The sequence below is a fragment of the Equus caballus genome, chromosome 10 (assembly GCF_041296265.1).
Source record: "Equus caballus isolate H_3958 breed thoroughbred chromosome 10, TB-T2T, whole genome shotgun sequence".
In the NCBI taxonomy this organism is placed as follows: Eukaryota; Metazoa; Chordata; class Mammalia; order Perissodactyla; family Equidae; genus Equus; species Equus caballus.
Genome location: NC_091693.1, coordinates 23,689,844 through 23,708,220, shown reverse-complemented (window position 1 = coordinate 23,708,220; position 18,377 = coordinate 23,689,844). Strand labels below are relative to the sequence as shown.

The following is an 18,377-nucleotide window of genomic DNA, read 5'->3' as shown; positions in this document are numbered from 1 at the left end:
CTGAGAAGGGGTGAGCCGCAGAAGGGAGAAGGGGCTCACTCGGCTCACGGTCTTCCGAGGACTGAGCCTGCCAAGTGGCGAATCGCCGTAGTCGGACGACAGGGTGTTGAGACAAGAATAAAGACGGGGAAAACTCGGACGACGGGTGAAGGCGTTCGACGAGAAAGCAAGGCCTTTAAGCCGGGACTCGGGGTGGAGGGAGAGGGGGAGGGGAGCGGGCTGGAAATTGGGAACTACAACTCCCAGAAGGCCGAGCGGCTAAGTCCCTTATCTCTTGGCCGTGAAGACTGATGGGACAAGTAGTTTTGCTAACGACTTAACCTAGAGCTTCTCGAAGTTGTAAGTTCTGAAGTCTGGGGCGCCCGGAGCGGAAGAGCGATGGAACTGGAGCAGAGAGAGGGGTGAGTGGCTTTGGGGAAAACTACAAATCCCAAAAGACATTGCGGCTGCAGAGTGTGCAGGTATCCGCGCTTTTACCCTGAGGGCTGATGGGGATTGTAGTTCATGCAACTGCTTTTGCTTAGAACTGTTTTTAGGGACTGGGGTCTGTACTCGAGCAGCCTAGGGGAGGGGGCTGGGGGCCTGGACTCCTGGGTCTGAGGGAGGAGGAGCTGGGGGCCAGGAGTTCAGGGTCCCTGAGCCCCCCTGACCCTACAGGACCATGGCAGCCGTGGGTTTTGAAGAATTCTCAGCGCCGCCAGGCTCGGAGTTGGCGCTGCCTCCGCTGTTCGGTGGCCACATCCTGGAGAGCGAGCTTGAGACAGAAGTGGAGTTTGTGTCCGGCGGTCTTGGCGGCTCGGGGCTCCGGGAGCGGGACGAAGAGGAGGAGGCAGCCCGGGGCCGGCGGCGCCGCCAGCGGGAACTAAATCGCAGGAAGTATCAGGCGCTGGGCCGGCGCTGCCGGGAGATCGAGCAGGTAGGTGAGTGCGGATTGCCCCGTTTTAGGGTCCCCTGGCCTAAATGACCACCCCTTCCCAGCCTCCGCCGGTCCACCTGCCCAGCCATCCCTGACTAGGTGAAGGGATCTTTCCTTCATTTTGCACCTGTTATGTGTCAGGCACGGTGCGGGGCACGGGGAGTCTCCTCTAGGAGCTTCCCAGCCCAGGTCGGCTGGCTGATGTCTCACAGGTGCCCCTCATGCTCCCCACTGATCGGGCTCTTCTGGTCTCCCATAGCCCTGACGTCAGGCACTCCTCCCGTCTTGTCCCTTCTGCCTGTCACATCTGCCTGGATCTTGCTCATCCCCTCCATCCCCAGGGCCCGTGCCCCAGACTCAGCCTCTCTCAGCTGAATCACTGCTTTAGGCTCCTTGATGAGAATGAGGATGGAGCCATAGGCAGGGCCCAGATCCTGAAAGGCCGCGAACACCAGGGCAAGAAGTGTGAATTTTTTTTTTCACAGTGGGAGAGAGCTATTGAAAGGTTTCAAACAGGGGAGGGACCAGGTCAGAGCTGGGTGTTTGAAAGACTCTCTGAATTTGGTTGTATTAGTTTCCTAGGCCCTCTGTAACCAAGTGCCACAAACTGGGTGGCAGAATAATAGAAATGTGTTGTCTCACAGTCCTGGAGGCTGAAGTCCGAGATCCAGGTGTCACCAGGGTTGGTTCCTCTGAGGCTGTGCAGGAGAATCTGTTCCAGGCCTCTTCTCTAGCTTCTGGTGGTTTGCTGGCAATGTTTGGTGTTCCCTGACTTCTAGATGTCTGCCTTCATCTTCATGTGGCATTTTCCTGTGTGTGTCTGTGTCCTAACCAATTTCTTTCTTTTTTTCTGATGAGGAAGATTGGCCCTGAGCAAACATCTGTTGCCAATCTTCCTCTTTTTGCTTGAGAAAGATTGTCCTTGAGCTACCAACTGTGCCACTCTTCCTCTATATTGTACGTGGGACACCGCCACAGTATGGCTTGACCAGCGGTCTAGGTCCTCACCCAGGATCTGAACCTGTGAACTGGGGGCTGCTGAAGTGGAGAGTGCATACTTAATCACTATACCACTGGGCTGGCCCCTCAATTTCTCCTTTTTATAAGGACACCAGTCACATTGGATTAGGATCCCTAATCACCTCATTTAGCTTGTTTACCTCTGTGAAGACCCTATTTCCAGATAAGGTCACATTCTGAGGCCCTGGGGGTTAGGACTCCAACACGCCTGTTTTGGGGGACACCATTCAACCCATAACAGTGGTGTCGGGGAGCTCTGGGAAGGGGGAGGCTAGGCTGGTGTAGTGGTCCAGGCGGGAGAGGATGAGGCCTGAGCTGGGGTAGGAGTCAAGGCCATGAAGAGGAGGGGGCGAGGCAGAGAAATGATAAAGAAGCAATGTTTGAGTCGAGTTTTAGGATAAGCGGGAGCGGGTCAGACTGACTGGAGGCAGAGGCGCACGCGGGACTCTGGGCAGCAGGAGCCTCACTCAGGCCTGGAGGGGTGTTTGGTTGGATGGGCGATGCTGGAGAGGGCCAGAGGGGAGATGGCCTTGAATGCCAGGCTGAGGGCAGTGGGAGCAGTGGAGCGCTCGGAGCAGGGTCAGCTCCGGGTCTAAATTATATTCCCCTGAAGCTGCACCAAGCCGCACCTCTGCATACCCTGTGGCCCGCAGTGCCAGCCCTCCATATGTAGCCAGCAGAAACAGTGACAGTTACCAGGGTGTTCGTAGCAGTGCTATTTGTAACCTAGTTTTACATACGTGTGTATGTGTACATATAAAGTAGACATTACAGAGGTAACTCAGAGCTATTGTACATAAACCAGATACGGTGTCTCTCTTCCCATATAGCCTTTGCCTCGGCTGCATCCTTCAGCTCTCCCCCCCTCCCTTCCTCCCTCCAGGACCACTCCTCTCTGTCCTCTTCTCCTCTGGTGTTTTCAAGACTCCTCACGTGAATCCCTCTGTCCACCGTTAGCAATAATATTTCATCCCGGGCATTCTGTGCTCGCAGGGTCTTTCAGTGCAAGGGAGGTGCCGTCACAGCCGCCGTGTGCCAGGCCTGCCCTCGGGGTTTTGCGCAAAGGATGTCTCAGAATTTTCATCCCTGCTCCCCCCACCCGCTGAGCAGCGGTATTCCGAGCCCTGTTTAACAGATGGATTTGGGGCCCAGAGGGACTCGATCGTCCGCTCGAAGGAGCTGGCATTTGAGTGCCCTTAGCCCACCCCCTAGGAATAGGTTCTGTTATTATTCCCATTTTACAGATGCAGAAACCTGAGGCTCAGAGAGGTTGAGTAACTTGCCCAAGCTCACACAGCTGAGAAGCAGCAAGCTGGGATTCCAGCCCAGGTCTGTCTGACTCAGGAGCAGTACACACTTTAGCCACTGTGTTAAGCCTCTGCTTGGGCTTAGTCACCTCTCTCCCACCCCGTGTCTAGGCTGGGGTCCTGAGACGCTGTGCAGTGCCTGTTCCCTTAGCCTGGACTCCTTTCCTCCTGGCTTGTTGCTCATTTGTCTCCACGTCGTCGTTCAGGTCTTGGCCCACACGTCTTCTCTGACAGCCCTAACTGAAGTAGCCACCTCCTGCCCTGCTCCCCAGCACGGGGGCCTGCTTGGCGTCCGCCCACACATTATCACTGTGTGACATTGCTTGTTCAGAGATGTGACAGAGCACCCTCCCCTGCAGGCTCTGCTCATGGCACGGGGATACGGGCACAAATCCCCATCCTTTGGGAGCTTATGTTCTGGTGGGGAGACAGGGAGCAAAACAAGTAAATAGCATGGAAGGCAATGATGAGCGTTGTAAGGAAAGATGAAGCTGAGGAGCGCGGCTGGGTGGGCGGGGTTCTGGCGTGGGCATGGGGGGGTGTTGCAGTTCAGGGGGAGGTGAGTGGATGCCCTGCACAGACTTGAGGGAATGAGTGGTGCAGACATGGGGGGCAAGAGCGTGTGGAAACCCCCGGGACAGGAAGGCGCGCAAGGGGTTCGGGCATCGGCTTGGAGGCCAGCGGGTGCAGTGGAGGCGGGAGAGGAGCAGGAAAGGTGGGGAACGGGTGAGGAGGGGGATGTGCAGGAGGCCTCAGAGGCCACGGCTGGTTCCTAGTGCACGGTGGGGGCTGCACTCACCATCTAGGACCGACTGAGCGGGAGCATGAATGGAGCGCTGACGTGTGCCCTCCCACCCCCGCACAGGTGAACGAGCGGGTCCTGAGCAGGCTCCATCAGGTCCAGCGGATAACGCGCAGACTGCAGCAGGAGCGGAGGTAAGCCCTGCCTCGCCCCCTGACCTTCCCACCACCATCCTGTCTGCCCGCCCTACTGGGCCAGGACAAAGCGAGGCTGGACAGGAGGGCCGGGGCTGAGGTAGACAGGGGCCAGAAGTGGGGTTGGGCCTTGCAGGCAAGAGCTGCACCTGAGCCTGGGGGGCCTAGGTGTGCTCACAGACTCAGTTTCAAGCACTGTTTTGCTGTGTGACTCTGAGCAAGCGACATGCCCTCTCTGAGCCCCAGTTTCCTGTCAACAAGAGCAATGCCAAAGTCACGAGGCTGCTGAGGATTAAGTGGGAGCTCCCAGGGGGTGAGCTGAGCTCAGAGCTTCCCTCTGTGCACCTGTGTCACTGTGACTGGGAGGGGCGTGAGCTCTGGGGCCAGCCCGCCCGGGATCTGATGCTGACCCCGCCACTGGCTGTGTCTCCCTCTTCATCTTGTGAGGAAGGGCTCCACAATGCTCAGCCCCTCATTTGGTCCTCAGCCCTCCGCCTCCCTGGCCAGTGGATATGCCTCTGTGAAGCACTTTCTTGGGGTCCAGGTCCCTCACCTTCCTGGGTTTCCCCTGCCCCCTGGCCGTCGGCCACTTCCCTGCCCCATCCTCTTCCTCCCAAACCCTGTCCCCCAGGGCTTGGCCCTAAGTCCTCTTCTGTCCATCTCTGTGCTGTCCAGCACGGTAGCCACAGGTGGCAACTTTCATTGACACATAATTAAAATCCACTGTAACTACATGAATAAATTTAATTAAAACTCATTAAAATGAAGTTGAAAATTCAGTTCCTGAGAGGCTCCCACCACGCAAGCGCTCAGTAGCTGCAGGGGGCAATCTACACTGAAGTCAGCTGAAAGGAAGTGAAATTAGGAATCCAGTTCCTCCGGCACACGAGCCACAGGTGCCACTTTTCGTTTAAATTAACTAACATTAAATGAAATTTAAAATTTCAGTTGCTCAGCTGCACTCGCCGCATGTGAGGTGCTTCATGGCACAAGAAGTGATGTACACTTAATTTAAAGAGGATGAAGTTAAGAGCTCAGTTCCTCGTCACTCTCGCCACGTGCCAGGTGCCCAGTGGTAGCAGCAGCTGGCCAGTGGCTTTTGCAGTGGTCAGCGCAGGTACGGGACATGTCTGTCCTCACGGGAAGTTCTGGTCAGTGCTGGGGGTGTGCCCCGCCTGCAGAGCTCGTAGCGCTGTGGTTTTAAAGGCCACCTGGCGGCCTCGGACCTCCAGATCCTGTCTGCAGCTGTCCTCGGAGCTCTCTGTTCTCTTTTTTGGCTGCCCGCAGGACGGTGACACTGGCTCTCTGACATGCTTCCAGAACTAACCCTGACTTCCCCCAAGCCTGGCCCCTCCCCCAAGGGCTGGGGATCCTGTGCTGCTTCCTCTTGCCTGCATCTCACCCACCAGAGCTCCTGTCAACTCTACCCTTAAAACCCCGCCCACCCAGCAGCACCTTAAAATATACCAGAACCCCACGTCTTGTCACCTCCACTGCCGCCGAGCTGGGCCCAGGGATGTGACCTCTCACACGATTCCTGCCGTGCTCTGACTCGTCTCCCTGCACCTGCCGTGCCCCTCCAAGTCTGTCACAACGGGGTGGGCCTGGCTGAACCCTTTTGGTCCTATTTGTACCATCAGCCAAGATTGTATTTTACAGCAGGACCCAGTCTAGGGAAGGGGAGGGGTGGCCTTTATGGTGACAACCTCAAAAGGCAGAGGAAGTATCCGCACACGCTAAACTCCCTGTGGATTCGTCAGGGAGTCATGCTTTCTTTTTAATTTATTTTTAATTTTTATTTTTTTTTATGTGAGGAAGATTGGCCCTGAGCTAACATCCATGCCCATCTTCCTCTATTTTATGTGGGATGCTGCCACAGCCTGGCTTGACGAGCTAGGTCTGCGCCCAGGATCCAAACCTGCGAACCCCAAGCCGCCAAAGCAGTGTGTGTGAACTTAACCACTATGCCAACGGGCCAGCCCCTGGAGACGCCTTCTGAGCTCTGTGTCTGGAGCCCAGCTCTGTGGGTCTCAGTGTGTGGGCCCTGGACATCGAGCCTCAGACCTCTGGGAATTGTCACAATGCAAGTTCTGGGCCTCTCGCCAGACCATCAGAAACATGGAGGGTGGTCGAGTGGTCCTTTTAAAATGTAAGACACGCCACCATGGAAAACAGTATGGCAGCTCCCCCAAATTTTTAAATATAGAATTACCGTGTGACCCAGCAATTCCACTTCTGGGTACATACCGAAAAGAACTGAAAGCAGGGACATGAGCAGATAGTTGTAACCTCATGTTCATAGCAGTGTTATTTGCAAAAGCCAAAAGGTGGCAGCAACCCAGGCAGCCATGGATGGAGGAACGGATAAACAATGTGGTGTATGCATATGCTGGCATATTATCCAGCCTTAGGAAGGAAGGAGGTTCTGACACATGCTACACCATGGCTCAATCTTGAAGCATTATGTGAAGTGAAATAAGCCCGTCACCAAAGGTCCAATACTGTGTGATTCCACTCGCCTGAGGTTCTCAGGGTAGTCAGAGTCATGGAGACGGGAAGCGGAGTGGTGGCTGACTGGGCCGGGGAGTTGTTGTTTATGGGGACAGAGTTTGCAAGATGAAGAGAATTCTAGAGACGGATGGTGGTGATGGTTGCACAACCACGTGAATGTACTTAATGCCACCGCGCTGTACATTTAAAAATGGTTAAAGTGGTAAATTTCATGTTATTTATCGCAATTTTAAAAAATACGTCATTTTTTTCAAAAGTTAGAATAAAATGTAAGATAGACCAAGTCACTTCTCTGCTCAAAACCCTGCAGGGGTCCCACCTGACTCCGAGTTAACGTCCTTAAACAGCCACCCAGGCCCTGCATCAAACGGCCCATCACACCTGCCTGCTTGCTCTACCTAGAACACACCAGACACCTTCCCACCTCAGGCCCTTTGCACTTGCTGTTTCTCCTGCCAGAAAGGTTCTTCTGCCACTCCCTCACCTTCTCAGTGAGGCCTCCCCCACCGTCCTTTTGAAGTCCCAATCAGGTATCATCTGCCTCTTTCCGCCTCTCTGACCCATTGTGGTTTGTTGATTTGCTGATTGTCTGTCTCCCTGCGAGACTCTGAGTTCCAAGAGCCCAGGGACCTTCGTTCTGTTCCCTGACACATGACCAGCTCCTGGAACACTGCCTGGGACAGGGCAGGGCATGATGCATACTCGAGAAGGAGTGAGACTGTGCGTGTAAAATGCTCTGCCCAGGCGCTGGCTCACAGGTAGCATTCAATCAATCAGAGCTTTAAAAAAAAAAAAAGCTTTTAGAAGCAGGGACAGGAAAGAAGAGAAGGCCGCAGGGTGGTCTGCACCTGCCTCTCAGTTTTTACAGGCCGGCCAGTGACACAGTGGTTAAGTTTGTGTGCTCTGCTTCAGCGGCCTGGGGATCGCCAGTTCGGATCCTGGGTGTGGACCTAACACGACTCGTCAAGCCATGCTGTGGTGGCATCCCACATAGAACTAGAAGGACTTAAAAAAATCGAGAAAGGGGCTGGCCCCGTGGCCGAGTGGTTGAGTTCGCGCGCTCCGCTGCAGGCGGCCCAGTGTTTCGTTGGTTCGAATCCTGGGCGCGGACATGGCACTGCTCATCAGACCACACTGAGGCAGCGTCCCACGTGCCACAACTAGAAGGACCCACAACGAAGAATATACAACTATGTACCTGGGGGCTTTGGGGAGAAAAAGGAAAAAAATAAAATCTTTAAAAAAAAAAAATCAAGAAAGATTGGCAACAGATATTAGCTCAGGACCAATATTCCTCACCAAAAAAAAAAAAAAAAAAAGGCATACCTTTTGGAAAAAAAATGACAACTTACGCTTGAATGTTTACTAAGCCGATACCCGTTGAGTACTTGAAAGCGATCATCTAGCTGCAGTGTCACTCCCAGCACTCCACTTAGTCGGAGTCATCATCTCCTGTTGGCCGGGCAGGAAACCGAGGCACAGAGAGGTCACCTTGTCTTGCCTAAAGTCCCACCGGCTGGTCCAGTGCTTGGCACCCAGGTCTCAGACTTGGGAGCTCTGAAGCTTCTGGGTCGAGGGCACCTTGGCTTCACAGTCAGAGCTGGGCTGTCGGGTGCCCCTTTCCCCAGCCGCCAGAACAGACTTATTCCACTGGCGGTTCTCTCTGGGCGCAGGTTTCTCATGAGAGTGCTGGACTCCTACGGCGATGACTACAGGGCCGGCCAGTTCACCATTGTGCTGGAGGTGAGCGCGGGGTCTCCGGGGGGCTGGGCAAACCGGGAGCCCAGGACCCAGCCTTCACCCGCCCCCTCACCTCCCGCCAGGACGAGGGCAGCCAGGGCACAGATGCCCCCACCCCGGGCAACGCCGAGAACGAGCCTCCAGAGAAAGAGGGGCTGTCCCCGCCCAGAAGGACGCCCGCACCCCCAGAACCCAGCAGCCCAGCCCCGGGTGAGGGGCCCAGCGGGCGGAAGAGGCGGCGAGCGCCCCGGGATGGACGCCGAGCAGGAGCCGCGCTGACGCCAGAACTGGCCCCGGTGCAGGTGGGAGAGCCAGGGGCGCAGGGACCGGGCAGGGCAGGACCAGGACCCCTAGGGGCTGGGTTGGTGGGGAGGGGAGAGCTACAGAAAGGACGGGGAGCAGGAGGGGTTGTAGGGGGTCGGGGTTGGGTGGGGAAGGAGAATGAGCTGGAAAAAGTGGGGCAAGGGCTTGGCTGGAGGAGGAAGTTGGAAGCCCTGGAGGAGGTGGTGGGGAGGAAAGATAACGAGAGGCCGGGAGCGGAGGGCCACAAGGTGGGTGACCAGAAGAACCGGACACAGGGGCCCCGGAGGGTTGGCATTTTTCTCGGAGGTGCACAGAGGAAGCCAGAAATGAGGCCCCGGGCCATCTCTACTCACGCCCTCGCCCTTCTCCCCCCAGATCAAGGTCGAGGAAGACTTTGGCTTCGAAGCAGATGAGGCCCTGGATTCCAGTTGGGTTTCTCGGGGCCCAGACAAACTGCTGCCCTACCCCACCCTAGCCAGCCCCCCCTTTGACTGATCCCCCCAATAAACTGAGCCCCACACTCTCCTGGGCTGCTGTCTACTGCTCCCACCTCTAATCACACACACTCTCCGACTCTGGGGTCAGTTTTCACATTTTTATTGGGGGCCACAGGGGAGGGGATCTCCTCCCTGTCAACGGAGGTGCTCACAGTTTCTTCAGCCACTCCAGGCTTGGGCCCTGGGGGTCCTGGGGGTGGCTGGGCACATCGGGCATGTTCCCGTCATCTCGGAGGGGCACTGTGGAGCAAGAGGGTGGGCCACTGAGACCAGCAGATCTCCAGGGGCCCGCAGAGAAGGGCTGCCCTGTCAGTTTATAGTCAAAGAGGGAAATGGGACCCCAAGGGAGAGATGGGAGAGAAGAATGAGGGTCAGGGAGTCAGACATGCAGGGAGATAGAGACCCAGAGACATAGGAGACCAGAGAGAGACTGATTCAGAAAGGAGACTCGGAGAGAAAGAGATCCAACAGAGAGAGGACAGAGACCTGGAGAGATGGAGATGCAGAAATCACTAGAGATGGGAACCCAGAGAGGAACAGAAATCTGGAACAGAAACTCAGAAGTGCAAAAATGGACAGGAAGTGAATTTTATGCCATGTGAATGGTATCCCCCCCCCAAAAAAAGAGGGGCGGCCCAGTGGCATAGTGGTTAAGTTCAGTGTGCTCTGCTTTGGCGGCCTGGGGCTCACAGGTTTGGATCCCGGGTGCCCACCTACACCACTCATCAGCCTTGCTGTGGCGGTGACCCACATACAAAGTGGAGGAAGACTGGCACAGATGTTAGCTCAGGGCGAATCTTCCTCAGCCAATACAAAGAAAAAAAAGGAGAAAGGGCAGAAAAGTCCAGACTGCACTGCAGAAGCTCAGAGACCTGTTGAGGAGACCTGCCCATCATTCTTCCTCCCCCAGCCCCCCCCCCCCCCCCCCGGCTCCCACTCACCTGGGTAGGTGTAGGGTGTCGCCTTGTTGATCATGATGGAGTACTTGGTGTAGGGGCTGAGGATGGGCAGAATTATAGCTGTGGAGAAACAGGGGTGAGGCCCAGGGGAAGGCCGTTTTGGAGGGGAGAAGGGGGGAGAGTGGGGAGAGGCTGAACCTTGGCAAAGTGGGGGTCAAATGCATGGAGGAAGGGGAGCAGAGAGGTCCAGCACCTCCAGGAGGCCCCTTTCCTCTGGGCACCCTGAGATCCCCATACATCAGAAGGGTTTATAACTCTTTTCTTTTGGAGGAGGGGGTGGGAGTCAAGCTCTCAGGGATAGTGGAACCTAGAGGGCACAGAGGAGGGAAGGGGTGGGCGTGCTCATGGAATGAGTGCATTTGAGTGTAGACGTGGTCATGGAGCATGGCGGGTGGGGGGGGCTTGGGAGTGTTCCAGAGGAATCATGAACTATTAGAACCTGAGGGAGGGAGGGGCTGTACAAGGAAGGTCGCTGAGAAATTACAGTCCCTCCAGGGTGGGAGCCAGGAGTCCTGGGCGTGAGGGGTGGGGTAGGGCATATAAAGGAATGTTCCAGGTCCGTGCTGCCTGACAGAAATGTAATTTTACATTTTTAAGAGCCATGTTAAAAGTAAAGTTAAAACATACAGAATTAGTTTTTAAAATATATTTAAGCTGGTATACTCAAAACATCATTTCAACATAGAATCAACTTGGAAAAAATTGAGATATTTTATATGCTTTTTGTCATAGTCTCTGAAATCGGCTGCACTTCACATGAGCATAACATACCATCTCAATTCATACTAGCCCTATTTCCAGCGGCCACGTGTGGCCCGTGGCTGCCTAATGGGACAACTGTGTTCTGGAACCTTAACCCAGTGTGTGGTGTGCCCACCAACAGTATCAACAAGACCTGGGAACTCTTTAGAAATGCAGAATCCCAGGCCCCACCCCAGACCTGTTAGATCAGAGCCTGCATTTTTAACAAGACACTTCCCACCCACAAGTGAGCCCCATGCTCCAGTAGCCCTGTCCCAGAGCAGAGCTTCTCAATCAGGGCAGCACCTTAGAATCAGGGATTTTCACATGAGGCCGATTCCCCAACCCCGCCTAACTCCATTCAGAATCTGTTGCAAGGGGGCCTGCCGGTGGCACAGCGGTTAAGTGTGCACATTTAAGTTTGCACGTTCCACTTTGGCAGCCCGGGGTTCACTGGTTCAGATCCCGGGTGCAGACACGGCGCCGCTTGTCAAGCCATGCTGTGGTAGGCATCCCACATATAAAGTAGAGGAAGATGGGCACCGATGTTAGCTCAGGGCCAGTCTTCCTCAGCAAAAAGAGGAGGATTGGCAGCAGATGTTAGGTCAGGGCTAATCTTCCTCAAAAAAAAAAAAAAAGAAACTGTTGGGGGGTGATGGTGAAAGGGGGGAGGCTTCCTACATTATTTTTCTCTTTTCTTTTTGGCGCTCAGGTGTTCTGAATGCACAGCCAAGGTTGAGAACCTCTCTTTTGGAGGGATTAGGGGCCTCTTGGGTCGGTGTGTCGGGGTGGGGGTGGTGAAGGGGCCATCGTATTAGGGAAGGGGGTAAGCCAGGGGGCGTCGTGGCGTGTGGCACGCTGGTGGCGATACAGAACGCTGAGGGCGGTGATGGGGTCTCGGGGGACAGGATGGACACTGGCGGGGTGATGGAGGCGGGGTGTAAGGCGAGGGGACCTAGGCGGGGAGGGGAGGGGAGGCCGGGACGCCGGTTGGGGGTGATGCACGTTGCCGCTCACGCACCGAGGCCCGCAATGGTGAAGGAGGCGACTAGCACCGGCTCCTTGGCCCAGGCATTCTTGAGGAAGGCGGCGAGTCCTAGATGGGTGGGCGTGGAGTGTCACCCCTGCAGGGGATGCCCCCAGTGACCTCTAACCCCCTCGCGCCACCCCCGCCCTGGAAGAGCCCTCTGGTGACCTCCGCGACCCCCTCTGGCCTGGACCCCACTGCCTCCACGAGGGCTCCGCCGCGCCCTACACCTGGCCGCCTGGGCTCCCGGAACTACCCGCGCCCCGCGCACCTGCGGCGCCCGCACTTACTCGCAGCCATCTTGGTCTCGGAGGCAGCGAGGTCGCAGAGCCCTCTGGGAATCGTAGTCCGGGCACGAGAGGCGCCGCTGACTGAGTCTGCGCGTGCGCACTGGCGCAAAACACCGGTCCAAGGCGGTGGCGAGAGCGTGGAGCATTCTGGGAGTTGTGGTCCCTGCGCGCGAGGCTTCGCTGAGTGAGCCACGCGTGAGCCAGTCGCAGAACAGAAGTCCGGGGCAGCCGCTGGAACGGAGGCGGCGCCCCAGCTTTAAGTGAAAGCATGTCTTGGCATACCTGCCACTGCGCTCTCTTCACTCTCAACCTAAAAGTCGCTCCCCAGGAGTGACTTCCAGTCCTCCTGCTGCGACCCAGCTCAGGCAGAGTGCAGTAGTCCTCATTTTATAGTTTACTTATCAAAGCCCATTACAGGTGGAGAAACAGAGGCTGGGAGAGGACGAATGGACTGACCTATCTCTTGAGGTCTCAGCTCAATATCAGTTCGTCCTGGAAGTCCTGCCTCTCATCCCAGGCGGGTTAGGGATCTTCTGTGGACTCTCACAGTGTCCTATGGGACCTCCATTATAGTGCACATCACTTCTTTTCTTTTCTTTTCTTTTTAACTGACCTGGTCTGGATCCGTCTTTCCATCAGACTGAGCCGCTTGAGTGCCCGAATGTGGTCTGACTCCTCTCTGTCCCCAGAATCGGGCCGCAGGGTCTGGCATATAATAGGTGCTAGTTTTTTTTCTTTTAAGCTTAATTAATGAACACAAGGTTATGACTGCTCCAATCCCAACTTTTTCCACCACAGCATGGGGCTGTGATACAGTCACCCAGGGGCCCCCACCTCGCTCCGCCCTTCCCTAAACAGGACCTGGTTCTGGCTTTCTGAAGTTGCCTCATTTCCTGGGAGGTGAGAGAGCAGGCCAAGCCCTGGTTCCTGCTTCCACTCCGGCCAAGACCTGCCCACGATGGCACTGGTGCTGCTCCTCCAGCTGCTGAGCCTCTGTGAGCCACCCCACCCCCTTCTAAAGTCAGAAGACAGAGGGTCCCCAAACACCTGGGTTCCTGGAAGAGGACGGAGTTGGGGGCAGGATTCTCTGGATCTAGAGGAAGGAGGGGCTGGAGACCTGAGCATCTGGGGACGAGGGAGTATAGAGTCCCAGATTCTGATGTGGGAGGGGGATGGAAGCCACGACACCTGGATCCCCGGGAAAGGAGGGAGCTGGGAGCTCAGACTCCTGAACCCCAGGGAGGAGAAACTGTGGGCCAAGATTATTGTCTGCCAGAGAAGGTGGGGTCCAAGGGCCTGAACTCTTGGGTGTCGAGGCAAGAGGGGGCTGGCTCCAGCCTTCTGGCTTCTTAAGTAGGTAGGGACTGGAGGTCTGGATTTATGGCTACAGAGACAGGAGAAATAGGGGTAACATTCCTGTTTCTCAGAGGAAAGAGGGCCTGGGGACTCAGATTCCTGGGTTCCCAATGAGGTGGGGCTGGGAGAAGCCTAGGGCTTGGAAAAGACCTAGCCCCCTCAACCTTCTACAGGGCGTCTGTGTCACATGTATACCACTCCGACCGGTGAGTAACAGACCCATCCACTCCTCTGCATGTTGCTGACACCCCATTCCCAACTGCTCAGATTTCATTTTGGTGCCCAACCTCACCCCAGGCTTCCTTATTTCCCTTCCTCCCACGCCTTCTTGCCTAGTCTCCTTCCCTCCCTCCCTCCATTATTTCTTTCCTTCCTTCCTCCCTCACTCCCCTTAGTGACCAGTATGGGTGAGTAGTGAAGGCCATGGACTTTGGAGCTAAAAAGACCTAAGCTGGAACCCCAGTTTCACCATCTTACTCATTTACGACCTTGAACAAACCACTGCTTGCTAAGACTCAGTTTCTTTGTGAAATGGGTTGTTGTGAAGATTTAATAAAATCACATGTGTAAAAACCCTTGGCTCAGGGCTTGGCATAGTGCAGGGCTCAGTAAATAGGGTCTCTGGTAAAGCCAATTATTCCCGCTTTTGTAACCCCGTTTCCGCAAAAGTAGGGTCCTTTACCCTGAGATAGCCCTGTGTTTCTTTCCAGGCTTTTGGACAGATAAGACCTCTTCTTTCTCTCAGTTTCCCCCTGCTACACTCCAACCTCAGATAAGAACCAGCTGGAGAACCGTTACTACCTTAGGTATCAATTTATTTTTAAATGATAAAGCTAATATATATTCATGGTTTTAAAAATTCAATCATTCTCAAGGGACATATAACAGCCTCTCTCTTCCCCTTCCTCATCTTCCTTAAATAATCTCTGGATCCTTACAGAAAGTTTCCATGCATTCAAACAGATGCATGTATTTATATACTTCTTTGTTTTCTTGCCAAGGCAAAATTGATATTTCGTGACTCACACAGTTCCGCATCTTACATTTTTCACTTTACAATCTCTCTTGGAGATAGTTCCACGTCATTATTGCCAGCTGTACCTTTATTTTCTCTTTTTAAATGCTGTCTAGCATTTGGCTGGATTCTAGTTTATTTGGCCTTCTTGCCGTATGTTTGGGTTGCTCCCAGTCTTGCCCCTCACGATCAATGCTTCTGTATGAGCTTTTTGTGCCCATGCATATGCATTAGTCTAGGGTAGAGCAGTTGGAATTATGTGGTCATTGGTCACGCTCTTTGTGTATCTTGATAGAAACTGACAAATTGCATTCTCAAAAGGTGCACTCAAGTGCACCTGGGTGCCTGTTTCACTACACATTCACCCAAACGGAATGTTAACTATTGTTTTAATTTTTGACAACCTGTTTTAATTTTGAGCAACTTTCACCCTGCGGCGCCCCCCCCCCCCCCCCCCCCCCGCCCAAATGTGTTCTGGTCAATTGGACTTCCTCTTCTGTGAATTGTCTTCTCATATGTTTTGCCCAACTTTCAATTGGGTTGGCTCTGGATTTCTTTCTATACTCTTAATCTATGTGGCTTATGACTAAGTTAGTCCTGCCAGTGCTGTCAGTTGTCTTCTAGCTTCATTTATTTGTTTTTTCTAATACACAACTTTAAAATGTTGAAGTGGTGAATTAACCTTGTCTCTTCTGAATTTTTCATTTTATATTTTAAGACAGGCTTCCTTATCCACAAAACAAATATATTTTCTTCTAATACTTTTATAGTTTTTGTTTTTTTTAAAAAAAACACATGTAGGTGTTTAATTAATCTGGAATTTGTTTGGGGGAATGGTGTGAGGTAGGGATCCAACTTTTTTTTCCCCCCCAATAGACAGCAAGTTTTGGCAACTACTGAAATATGTTGACTATGTTACAGATATTCTGGAGAGCAATTTAAAATCGCAGATTTCATGAACCCATCCCCTTGACAAACCCATGTGTTTGTAAGCTCAGGAGTTGATGCTCTGGTCCTTTGACTGACAGCTCATTTTGATAAGCCTCAATTGGGGTTCAGCACCTCCCCTATTTTACAAACAGGCCACTGAGGCTGAGAAAGGGGCAGTCATTGCCCCAGGTGCTTCTCCTCCTATCTCAACTTCCCTTTCATCTCCTTGGGCTCTCAGGAAGCCCGAGGACCCAGACATCCTCATTTATTCAGTCCCCCCAGCCTTATACCCCAAGCCGCGGCTGGGGGCTCAGCCGGCCGCAGTTGTGACCCCTGGGGTCAACGTGACCTTGAGGTGCAGGGCGCCCCTACCTGCCTGGAGGTTTGAACTCTTCAAATCTGGAGAGATTGAGTCCATCCTGCAACGGGATGTGTTCCTGGAGCTGGCGGAGTTCTTCCTGGAGGAGGTGACCACGGAACAGGGAGGCAGTTACCGCTGCTGCTACAAGAAGCGAGGCTGGAGGCCGGGTGTCTGTTCCCAACTCAGTGATGCCCTGGAACTGCTGGTGACAGGTGAGGTCCTGTGGGTGGGAGAGAAGGGACACAGACGCGGTATGAGGGAGGAAGGAGGAGAGAGAGAGAGAGACATACAGAGACAGGCTTGTACAACGACACATAGAAAAAAGAGCTACATGGAGAGAGAAAGAGAGAACCCAAGAGAAACCGGAGTGATTCTCAACCAGGGGCAACTGTGCCCCCCAGCTGATCTGTGGCAATATCTGGAGACAATTTTTGGTTGTTATGACTGAAGGAGGGTGTGCTACCGGCATCCCGTACGTAGGGACCAGAGATGCTGCAAAACATCTTATAACGTACAGGACAGCTCCTCTTCCCCTATATAACAAAGAATTATCCAGATTTATCCAAAATGTCACTAGTGCCGAGGTGGAGAGACCCTGGGAGAGACATAGAAACACAAGGAGAAAAATCAGAAGGAGACACACCACCCGAGACCCAAAGGGAGTGAAACATGCACCGATGGGGACAGAAAAACATAGAATTTTAGCGAGACACAGGCACAGAGGGAAAAGGGACTTACAAGGAAGGAGAGACAGAGATGCAGAGAAAGACACGCTTGGGGACGAAGACACAGGAGGCCACAGGGGCACGGAGACCCTCAGGGAGACAGAGAAGCTGAGGCAGACACACAGAGAAGGCGAGACACATGGAGACACTGGCCGAGACGAAAGGAGAGAGGGAGGTAAAGGCTGAGAGAGTAGGAGAGGGGGGAGACGGACGCAGGAAAACAGGGAAGGGGGGGCGGGGAACAGAGAGAGGGAAAGTAGGGGGAAGGTGGGAGAGAGAGGGAGTCGACCAGCTGACGCTGGGCGGCGCCAGCCCTCGGTCCCCGCCTTCCCCCCTTGCAGACGAGCTACCAGCCCCGACGCTGGTGGCGCTGCCGGGGCCGGTGGTGGCGCCCGGCGCCAACGTGAGCCTGCGCTGCGCCGGCCGCTGGCGGGGAATGAGCTTCGCGCTGTACCGCGAGGGCGAGGCGGCGCCGGTGCAGTACCGCGACTCGCCGCAGCACTGGGCCGACTTCCCGCTGCTCGGCGCCAGCGCCGCCGGCACCTACAGCTGCTACTACCACACGCCCTCCTCCCCCTACGTGCTGTCGCGGCGCAGCGAGCCGCTGGTCATCAGCTTGGAGGGTGAGGGGCCCCGCGACCCGGCCCCCAGCCCCTCCTCCCCCAGACCTCGGAGCCCAGACACCCAGCCTCTCCTCCCTCAGACCTGGGATCCGGGCCCCCCATCCCCTCCTCCCCTGGACCCGGGAGTCTGGACCCCCAGTCCCTCTTCCCCTAGACCTCGGAGTCCAGGCCCCCAGCCCCTCCTCCCTCAGACCCAGGGGTCCGGGCCCCCAGCCCCTCCTCCCTCAGACCCAGGGGTCCGGGCCCCCAGCCCCTCCTCCCTCAGATCAGGGAGTCCGGGCCCCCAGTCCCTCTTCCCCCAGACCTCGGAGGCCAGGCCTCCTACCCCCTCCTCCCTCAGACCCAAGAGTCGCGGTCCCTCCCTCGTCGATACCCCTCAGCTTTGTGTCCCCAAGTCCACCCTAGAGGTGTCAGAGACCAGGAGAGTGGGGCCGAGGCCGCGGGTTCGAGCGCTGACGCCTCTCTTCCTTGCTGGCCCCTCAGGCTCCGGCTCCTTGGACTACACCCGGGGCAACCTCATCCGCCTGGGACTGGCTGGCCTGGTCCTCATCTCCCTGGGCACACTGGTCGTTTTCGACTGGCGCAGCCAGAGTTTGGTAACGTTTGACCCTGAGGCCCAGAGAACTGGATATAGACGCCTGCAGCGTGAGAAGACTTCCCAGAGAGGGCAGAGAAGCAGCAGGGAGCCCTTGGGTTGGACTAGCCCTTCCCGGAGCCCCACAGCTCTCCCAACTGAGCCCAGCTTCCTGAGTACCAATAACTTTTGTACCGTGCCCTCTATCTTCCTTCTGGATCATTTCTCCAAGACTCCCTGGATCAGTGGAATGAGCGATCAGTGGTTAAGGCTTCCTATCCAGAAGACCTGGGTTCAAATCCCAGTGCTGCTGCTCACTCACTGTGGGATGTTATGAAAGCGACCCTTCCAAACCTCAATTACCTTGACTGTAAAATGGGCGCACTGATAATACCCACTTTCTAGGATTGTTGTAGGACTGAGTGCACAATACACGTGAAGCGTTTTAAACAGTGACTGACCCATATGTAGCAAATACTCAATAAATGTTAGCTATTGTATAACAGCGATTTCTACCAGACTTGCAGAACTGGAATGGAGTTCTAG

The 18,377-nt window shown here is 54.9% G+C and overlaps 3 protein-coding genes across 6 annotated transcripts; 2 read left to right on the top strand and 1 right to left on the bottom strand.

Annotated features, from left to right (window-relative positions):
• The first annotated feature begins 167 nt into the window (after nucleotides 1-167).
• On the top strand, nucleotides 168-9,256 carry TFPT (TCF3 fusion partner). The gene is made up of 6 exons (XM_023650352.2): nucleotides 168-401; nucleotides 658-916; nucleotides 4,109-4,179; nucleotides 8,364-8,433; nucleotides 8,514-8,732; nucleotides 9,109-9,256. Exons 1-6 carry the CDS (start codon nucleotides 379-381, stop codon nucleotides 9,226-9,228), a joined length of 762 nt encoding a protein of 253 aa, XP_023506120.1. The 5' UTR covers nucleotides 168-378; the 3' UTR covers nucleotides 9,229-9,256.
• A 58-nt stretch (nucleotides 9,257-9,314) lies between these two features.
• NDUFA3 (NADH:ubiquinone oxidoreductase subunit A3) lies at nucleotides 9,315-16,060 on the bottom strand. 3 transcript variants are annotated; one of them, XM_070223273.1, is made up of 6 exons: nucleotides 15,921-16,059; nucleotides 12,861-12,952; nucleotides 12,248-12,478; nucleotides 11,952-12,026; nucleotides 10,172-10,249; nucleotides 9,315-9,470 (listed from the first exon to the last, which is right to left on the bottom strand). In XM_070223273.1, the coding sequence occupies exons 3-6, from the start codon at nucleotides 12,255-12,257 to the stop codon at nucleotides 9,379-9,381; spliced, it is 255 nt and encodes an 84-aa protein (XP_070079374.1). In that variant the 5' UTR covers nucleotides 12,258-12,478; nucleotides 12,861-12,952; nucleotides 15,921-16,059; the 3' UTR covers nucleotides 9,315-9,378. The 3 variants fall into 3 exon arrangements, with proteins under 3 accessions (XP_070079374.1, XP_070079373.1, XP_001488347.3); XM_070223272.1 differs by having other exon boundaries at nucleotides 12,229-12,478; nucleotides 15,921-16,046; XM_001488297.7 differs by lacking the exon at nucleotides 12,861-12,952 and having other exon boundaries at nucleotides 15,921-16,060.
• Nucleotides 13,130-18,366, top strand: OSCAR (osteoclast associated Ig-like receptor). Of its 2 annotated transcripts, XM_023650350.2 has the most exons (6): nucleotides 13,130-13,242; nucleotides 13,777-13,809; nucleotides 14,314-14,409; nucleotides 15,822-16,121; nucleotides 16,976-17,257; nucleotides 17,741-18,366. In XM_023650350.2, exons 1-6 carry the CDS (start codon nucleotides 13,206-13,208, stop codon nucleotides 18,166-18,168), a joined length of 1,176 nt encoding a protein of 391 aa, XP_023506118.2. In that variant the 5' UTR covers nucleotides 13,130-13,205; the 3' UTR covers nucleotides 18,169-18,366. The 2 variants fall into 2 exon arrangements, with proteins under 2 accessions (XP_023506118.2, XP_023506119.2); XM_023650351.2 differs by lacking the exon at nucleotides 14,314-14,409 and having other exon boundaries at nucleotides 13,139-13,242.
• The last annotated feature ends 11 nt before the right edge of the window (nucleotides 18,367-18,377 follow it).